We start from the raw sequence: 9,077 nt of genomic DNA on the forward strand, positions 1-9,077 counted from the left end.
ATGACTATCTTTGGCTCTAATATAAAATGATTAGCATAATATTTGACATATTATAGGATTGAAAATACTTTGAGTAGCCAGTAAACTTTATACTAACATTATTAATAAAAAAACTCCATTTATTCAAACTTCAAAGCCGTCATGAATTAATCCACATAAGACCCCAAAAATGTTAATTATCTTAATATGTATAGGCAATATTAACATTTTACATAAGACCAAGATGAATTTTTAACATTGTTTCTATGAGCTAGAGTATAAAAAAAGAAAAAGTGTTATCACATTTACTTCTCCCTTCTTTTTAATAGTTAACTTTACCTTTTTGACTTTTTCATACTTACCAATATAGATGTTTAAACATTTATATCTTTAATATTACATATGTAAAAATTATAAAAGTTGATATTCCAAAAGTATATATCAAGATATGTGGTCAATGAGATAGGTGTTCAGACTGTTCACAATCATTGGAATGATCTAACAAGAACTTACCACTACGAAGGAAAAATTAAATTGAGACCAAAATCATTTAATTTCAATCTATTTGTAAGCAATCATGCTTTAATTCCCAAAAAAGAATATTTGAAAAATTCTAAGTTGCTAAATTTGTCAGGTTAAGATGAAAATGGTCCCAAATAATAGATCCTAAAGGATCAAATTTCATATTCAAACCCAAAGGAGAATGTTAAATACAAAGAAAATAGAAATGTAGATAGTATGTTCCCATAAACATGTTAGAACTCCTTTTCCAAGGGTATCTCAGAGTACTTGCCACGACCGAGAGACATCAAATGTTTACACTTTACGCCATTCCCTTCATTTGCTGAATCTTATTCTATCTAGCACTTCGATATCGCTAGAGGAGATCCCGCAACTGCCACCTTTGGAACCAGTAAAGCAAATGTTCGAGAACTTTCCAAGGCTGCAATTTCTTCGTTGATTTTGTCCTCCATCATCTTCACTACCCATGCATGTTTCACCAGGATCTTCAGCATTTAGAGATACAACATAAGATTAGAAAAATTCACATCAAAGTTGATTTCTTAAGAAGATCGCAAAATCAAATTGGCAAGTAAAAAGACAATAAAGTTTTATAATTAAACATAGCACGACATGCCATTAGACTTGGTCTCAAAAAACAAACTCATGTGCAGGTTCCTCTAGATCGGGAAATTGTCAATTCTTTGCACATTGAACTACCTAGGACAAAAATATCAAGTAAGCAAACCCATAGTGTAAGTGATCCCATAGCAAGGGGAAACAAAGCTAATCCAAGAAAAGAAGATAATGCACCAAGAATATAATTTAATAGAATTAGAGAAATGAAGACAAGTGAACGAATTTCTAGAACCTTTTAATCAGTCATGGAACATCCAAACAGAATAGTACAGCGTGTAAGTGAGCAGCTAAAAGGACACTAAAAAAGGAAAAGAAAGAAACGATTGTTAAAACTTTAATAGCCTGCTCAAACACTGTTAAAGAAATGCTCTTCCCAATGGTAGCTCACTCTCCCCCCCCTTCCCCTCTCCCTTGATCTTCATCGTTTTTTGCTCCCCTTCCTTCCCCATACTTGCTTGTGGTTGTTTCTATTTGACCTCAGATTTGAAATCAGTCCCACCCGAGGCAAATTTTCTTTACAAAGCTATAGACCTAACCATATTTTTGTGATAGGTCCCATTCAGGTGAAATTACTTTTCATATTCTAACCCCCAGACCCTGCCACCAAAAAAATTGCTAACTTCTTAAGATATCCACTATATATAGAGAGGGTACATAGGAAGGGGTCAGATTCATTCTGATAGAAGCAAAAGTAATAAAATTTTCATGAAAAAACACACCATAATACTAATGTAGAGAATAAAAAGTTGTACCACGGCATGATAGCCAAAACGAGGCTTAAATTTCTTGCAACTACTATCTGTCAAGAAACATGTCTTCAGGCGTATAAAGGTGATGAGCTTATAATTTCTGTGAATTTTCTTAATAACAAGAGAATATGGACTAAGACAATCACTCATATTCGATGTCAAATTCGAACTCGTCTGAATTCGAACTCTAAGGTATCACCCAATTTTGAAAGAATTTAGCTTAAATTAATCAAAAAAATGGTAATTAAATTGAAATTAAACAAAATTTATCCAAAAGTAAATAGAAAAAATTAGTCAAAAAATCACACACCTATATTACTTAAACGTGGATACATAACAACAATTGAATATCACAAATTAGTCCAAAAAAGCAAACAAAACGCAACGAAAATCGGTTGAGGACTCCAAATAGCAACTGAATCAGATGAAGAACTTGGAAATCATGGATTACAACATCGATTTTGCAACTGATTGCTTGGAGTGACCTTTTAGAGTTTCTCATGACAACATCCTATTCCAAGCTAGCTATTACAAGCTTAAGTTTTAGTAACCGCAAATTAAAGACAAAGAAATGAGAAAAACTATGAAAGACCAGATTTCTATGCGTAATATGTGCTTAATGAAAAATCAAAACTATGTTATCTATTTCACTTTATATTCTTAACTACCACAGAATTCAGAAACCGAAAACATCCAATAACAATTAGACATTAAAACATCACAAACAAAACAAAGTAAAAATCTGATAAATTAATAGAACGAAAAAACCTGGAAGAAAGATGTGGATGCAGAAGAAAAGCATCAATTTCCCACTCTAAGAAATCGCTAAAGAAGGTAGCAACTTGTATACCTCCTCGAACTTTCAAGACCAAAGAGATTTCTTCTGCAAGCTCATTACAATCTTCTTTTGTTGTCTTAGCTCGTTGTATAACATCATGAGATGCTCCCCTACAATTTGTTAGAAACAAAAACACAACAGTGAGGCCTAGGAAAAAAAAGATTACCATCAAGCAGAAAAAATCCGAAGCAACCGTAAGGCCAAACTAAAATCTTATAAAGAAAAAACAATATACCGCACATTTTTCGAATGTGAACGGATCAAGACATTATCAACAATTTAGCACTACAATAATGCTGAAGTTTATCTTTATATTCATCAACAATAAGCTGAATCACATCAGACCGTTTTTTGTTTTTCCCACTACTAACACTCTAATTGGAATAGCTCTCTGCAACTCAAATCATCATGTAAGTTGCAACAAACCCACAAAAGTTCAAATTAGACAGTAAATTTCAGTGTTAAAAAGAATTCGGTTTACTGGGTCAATCTCAAACTCAAAAAAGATTCAAATTTTGAGAGAAATGAATGAAATTTACCACAAATCGATCATTGTACTTGCATTTTGTTCCATCCGTGGTATTTGGGTTCGTACCATATTTATAAGATACATTTGTCAAGCAAAATTGGAATTAAAAGAAACTAAGAGGGCATAAGAAGTGGAATGAAAATTAGAAAAGGAGAAGTATGAGCAAACCTGATGAAGTGAGATTAATGGGGAGATGAGTGTCATTTCCATGCCTCCACAGGGCTTCCGCAGCAACAAGCTCTCTCTTAAACCTAATAGATAAAGCAATTTTTAATTTTGAAGACAGGAGATGCTTTACAGTTACAAGAATGATGATACTATACTTGTACTCTCCCCCCCCCCCCCTCTACTTCACATAAGCGTGCATTCTTCATTAAGGTCGGATAAAATTATGAATGTCAATATTGCATTTCTCCTTCATATTGGCAATGGGTCAAAACTCTGACAAAGCAAAACTAATGAACAGCTATAAGCCTTTGCTACCTTCACTATTCTAAGGCAGATCAGCACACTAAATTTTGACCACCATAACTACAGAAAATGTAATATTAATAATACTCATGCATAGCTTAGTAAGGAGGTATTTTAGCTTAACCATAGGTTTCGGCTTAGAACCTTGGGATGGCGTTCTAGGCTCGAATTTGGATAGTCGGATTCTAATAGACTCTAGACTAATGCGTATTTATCTTTAAAAAAGACATGTATACAAATTTCAGGTTGTTATATGCAGTGAAAAGGTCGTGAAACATGTACTTCGAACGGGCCTATTTATTGTTTAAATGAACTCTTTCTGGGGAAAGGCATCAAATAATTCAAACAAACCCATAGTTTGTACTTCCATAAAGAAAGGGATTTTACAATTATGAATAGCGGAAAAGACAAAAAAACCAAATCTTTGTTTTTATTAAAGATGATCCCTTTCAAGTCTCACCCTATCCATTTGCAACGTTCGCTTTTTGAAGGTCTCGAAACACAATATATTTAATTATATATAATGAAGAACATAAATATTAATATTTAAAAATATGCATTGAAACAGACCTAACAAGATCCCATGTAATTTCATTTCTCCCCTACATATTGAACTTATAAGTGAAAAATACAGTTAAAGTTGGTGAAAAATTGATCTTAAAATGGTGAAAGTCGCAACATATAGAGTTGGAGGACTTACAAAAGAAGGATGTGATCCCCCTTCGGCCTCCGGAGCATGGAGGTGAATATTAAATGAAAAAACAAAGTGGGTAGAAGAAGGATAATGTGTATCACTATGACCTATGACAAGCAGGCATATACATCCAAGGCAAAAGCCACAAAGATGATTAAGCTAATTTCCTTACCTGGAATATGGGGGCATCTGCGTCCTTATTTACAGCTACAATGACTTTTGAGTCTCTCATGCCTGCCAATTGTTGAATGGCGCCTGAGACCCCAAAATCCATGTATAGCTCTGGTGCAACAATTTTTCCTGTTTGTCCAACCTGAAAATCAAATAAGTAGACAGCTCAGAATGACAAGACAAACATAGTTGTATCAAAATTAAAAAATACATCTCCTGATCAAATAAACACCAGATATGAGTTGAACATTGCATGCTTACAACATGTATTAATTCATTAGCAGTTCCTCAGATAATCTGAGTTTGTGTTGAGATCAAAGGTTTCTGGCTGACTCGGCTAAAACTGAACTTCAAAATGTAGTTTTCCCATTTGTGTGGGTGTCCACATACTTTTGGATGTTGATGCATACATTGTTGAACTTTAATATTGTTGAAGTGCTAGGTAGGATAATTAATTTGTGTTCCAAAGCATTATAGAGCCGGGTTATCTTATTCCTCATTCATCAACCTAAACAGATGTTATTGTGCAATGGAAAAGTTTTTTTTTTCGTTTTTCCCCTTATACATTTAAAAGTTGATCAAAAGAGAAAAAAGAAAAAAAACTATCAAGATAATCAGGTCAGACTATTCAAGTAATAGTAAGTGTTACTACAGTCTAAGCAACTGCCACATGAAAATAAGCATTATATCCATCAAAGGCAATCCAATGTCCCTGAGGAACATGACATAAATGTAGATTACATGGATAACGATAACCATGTATAAGATAAGATTATAACCATGTCATGATCCTCCTTTTAGTAATCTATAAAAAGTAGGTCTGAGAAGAAAGTGATGACACACAAAGCGTGCAAATTTTTAGAGGCAAGGTATCAATGACCTCCTAATACACATGGACACCTACTGAGATAGCGGCAAAATTAAAGAAAGAACACCTTAACAGGTGATAGCATCAATCAAACTCTTTTTGTTCCTTATATTTCCCACTGTCATCTTTAGCTCACTTCTCCTAATTTTGTGCTTCCCTCCTTCCCTAATACAGGATGTAGGATAATGGATTGAATTGAGTTAATATTTGTTTTATGAAGCAACTCACTCGTTTGAATTCTCATCATTCTCACGAATTCTTTTAATTCTCCTAAACCTACACCTCTAACCTCTTAAATCTTATTTCTAATTTAGTTGTACACATTTTCAGAACACCAAACTTTTTATGTTCCTTATGTTTCCTAGTGTCTTCATTAACTCACTTCTCCTTATTTTGTGCTTCCCTCCCCTAATATAGAAAGTAGGAAAATGTAGTGAATTTAGTTTTTTTTTTTTTTGGGTGCAACTCTCTCATTTAAATTCTAATCATTCTCACCACCTTCTTTAACTTCTCCTAAATCAACACCTCTAACCTCTTCACTCTTTTTTTGATTACTCCCCTCCTCCACCGATCCTATCCAACATTTGACAAATGTACCAAAAGCTTTTCTAGTATTTTAACTTATATCACTCTCATAATGTTACTGCTCCATTCCTTAACCCCCCCAATAGGAAAAGCAAGTTCATCCATCAACTGAGTTTATCAACCATACAGTACGCCTAACACTATAAAATATTTACAAATCAACAAGCTTGTAGAAAGAATGACAAGGAACTATGATTTAGTTACTACAATAGATGCTCATGATTATATTGATCTTTATCCTCATCTATTGTAGCAACTGCATTGCACCTGTTACAACTATATCCAGAAATATTTACAAAATCTTTGCAAAAAAGGAGAGCCACACACAAGTCTTGGTCTATAGTCAGATCTCTATCTTCTTTTGGAAGCAGGCTATCAAAATCTAGATACCTTGAAAATGATTCTATGCTAAAGAAAATTACAATCACCAATTCTGTTTACCTTTTCTGAAATCTGAAGTTCCCGTACAGCAACATAATTTTTTTCGTTGGCTAAATTATCATATATAAACAATTAATGAGACATGACATAAGAGATATATGACCACAACATCAAAATATAACAATCCAGCATCAAAAGAACCTAAGGCTACTGTCATATTCGCTATATTAAGTATCTTGACGCCTATATAATATAACTTCATCTTAAACATTAAGGTTCCATAGTATAAATTAATCATTGTTACATGTATCTATTCCCATGATGAAGAACACTACAAAATTGGCACCGGGGAGAACCATTCAACAAGGTCATAGTCACAAAATGTTCCAAGGATGAACTAATCATTGTTCCAGTAAAAGTCTATAATATTATAAACAATCATGAAAATTAGCAAAGCAAAATCACCACCAGGGAAAATCACTCAACAAAGTCCATGTTTTTCAAAGGAACAGAGATGATACCTAATCCAGAGGGGAGAAGGGGGCAGAGAGCAGTAAGGCCACTGAACTGTGGTAAAAGAGGCTTAGAACTCCGTAGCGATAGCCCCACTCTTGGCGGCTTTGAGGATGAAGTATTACAGACAGCTGAAATCGGCAACTTGTTAAACACAGGAGAAGAAGGAATAGAAGGCAATGCAGCTTTTAGAGTTGCCATGCTCCATGCTGTTGAAGATGAACAAGCCATCTATCAGCAATTTTAAAGTGGAACTAAAAACATAGAAAAGAAGGAAAAATCAAAAGATTAGAATTGAATACATTAGCAACTGATAATGATACGGCTAATTCACAAAACACAAATGGAGTATCAATTATAATTCCAATCACCAGTTCAAAGAACAAACAGAATAGCTGAGTCTGAAACAAAAATTAGGAAACAATCCAGCTATGTTTTTCCTTGGAATTTCAATCGTAGAGTACACCTAACACTATAGAGAAATAAGCAGATAAAGTCATATTCTACCAAACAAGAACAAAGGGAGTAAGTAATTGATTTAGTTTCTTAGAGGCAATCTATTGGGTCACCATCTATTTAATGTGTAGTTTGATAATATGGTCAAGTACGAATTAGTTAGGTGACTTCTTTGCATAGGTTTGCGACTTATTGTTAAAATTTTCTAATAATTTAAAAAACAGTTAATCATTCATGGTTTATGGGGTTCTGAATTTATGAGCTTCACACCTTCACTTACACCAGTTCCTCTTATCATTGTTGGCCGTGCTATTTGGGAAATAAAATAATCAAAATTGTAATAGCCACTCAACCCAGCATATCAGGTTACATTATTCTCATCATTTCTAATTTCTAGCAAGAAGTGATGCAAAATTGGCAATTTTTCTCCTCTTAAGATACTTGTAGCAGGTCACAACCCAAGTTTCTTCTCATCATTTCTAATTAAACACTTAGAGACTGCAAATTATCTAAATGAAATGGAAAATCCCAGCAATCATAATTTCTAAGAATTAAACAATGGGTAATCAAAGGAAAATCTAAATGAAGTCAAAGTAAAGACTACAATCCAAAGGAAGCAAAGATGGAAAGATAAGGAGAAAAGATTAGGAAAGGAAGGAAGATAGAGACTACCTGGAGTGAGGATTAGGGTTTGGGCTCAAAGAAAACGATCCCTCTTTCTTTCACGTCTTCCTCTTTGAAACATCACCAAAACATCAAAATTTATATAGAATTAACATTCACAAATATGTAATTGAAGATCAAAATCCTATAATAATACAATGAAATAAAAGCCTTTAGAAACTGCAATACGTAGCCATCCAAAACAAAACCATGACTTTGGGGAAAAAGACTAAAAAGTGCATATAAATCATTGAAGAAAAAGAAAGGAAAGTACCAACAAATCTGCCATATCGATAAGAATAAGTGGAGTTAAGGACATACTTTTCGAATTCGAATCCCACACATGGCGTAAAGAGTTCCTTTCTTTTAGCCCTTAAACAAACAAATACAAAGGAAATTGGTGAAATCAAACCTTGTAAATCGATTAGAGAAAAAAAAAAATTACCAACAAGATCAGATGATTGCTTATTTTTTTGAGGAGAGATCAGATGATTGCTGATTTTTCAAGGTTCTTCACTTCCTCTTGTTAGAGAGAGACGAAGAAGACAGAGAAAAAGATGAGAGAAGATAGAGACAGAGGAAGAGGGAGAAAGAGAGAGGGGAGAGAAAGAAGCGATTGTGCGGCTGAGATGAAAGACTCAAACCGATGGCTGATATTCACCAAAGCCTTATGAACAGTAAATTTCATGCTTTTATCACCCAAAACACTATTGATTGCTACAGTAAAAATTTTCCCACTTTTAAAAGGTTATGGATAAGGTAGTTAGTTTCTTTTTTTTATATTTATATTTTTGATCTTTGATTTGTTTTTCCTTTTCTAATTTTGGTGTATTAGGTGTTTATATTTTTAAGTTTACACGTTTGTTTTTTGGATTGTTTTTTTGTTTTTCATTTTTTTTTTGTGATATGAAGGAGCCAATTATGTTTGATGTATTTTTTCTTTGTGGTGTCTCCCCCTAATTGCCTTATAGAATAGAGATGTACCAAGTTGGTCCAAATCCAAGCTAACCCCTTTTGTTTACAAAGAAAAAAACACAAAA

The 9,077-nt window shown here is 33.6% G+C and overlaps 1 protein-coding gene across 27 annotated transcripts; it reads right to left on the bottom strand.

Annotated features, from left to right (window-relative positions):
• Positions 1-626: 626 nt before the first annotated feature.
• On the bottom strand, positions 627-8,758 carry LOC109136358 (uncharacterized). Of its 27 annotated transcripts, none has more exons than XR_007273198.2 (8): positions 8,483-8,758; positions 8,359-8,409; positions 8,047-8,108; positions 6,927-7,172; positions 4,573-4,713; positions 3,404-3,486; positions 2,637-2,816; positions 627-986 (listed from the first exon to the last, which is right to left on the bottom strand). XR_007273198.2 is itself a non-coding variant. In XM_048642723.1 (3 exons), exons 1-3 carry the CDS (start codon positions 3,317-3,319, stop codon positions 817-819), a joined length of 342 nt encoding a protein of 113 aa, XP_048498680.1. In that variant the 5' UTR covers positions 3,320-3,397; the 3' UTR covers positions 627-816. The 27 variants fall into 27 exon arrangements, 2 of the variants coding, with proteins under 2 accessions (XP_048498680.1, XP_057249912.1); XR_007273197.2 differs by having other exon boundaries at positions 6,927-7,127; positions 8,312-8,409; positions 8,487-8,756; XR_007273196.2 differs by having other exon boundaries at positions 6,927-7,127; positions 8,312-8,409; positions 8,483-8,756.
• Positions 8,759-9,077: the final 319 nt, after the last annotated feature.

The sequence above is a fragment of the Beta vulgaris genome, chromosome 4 (assembly GCF_026745355.1).
Source record: "Beta vulgaris subsp. vulgaris cultivar EL10 chromosome 4, EL10.2, whole genome shotgun sequence".
In the NCBI taxonomy this organism is placed as follows: Eukaryota; Viridiplantae; Streptophyta; class Magnoliopsida; order Caryophyllales; family Amaranthaceae; genus Beta; species Beta vulgaris.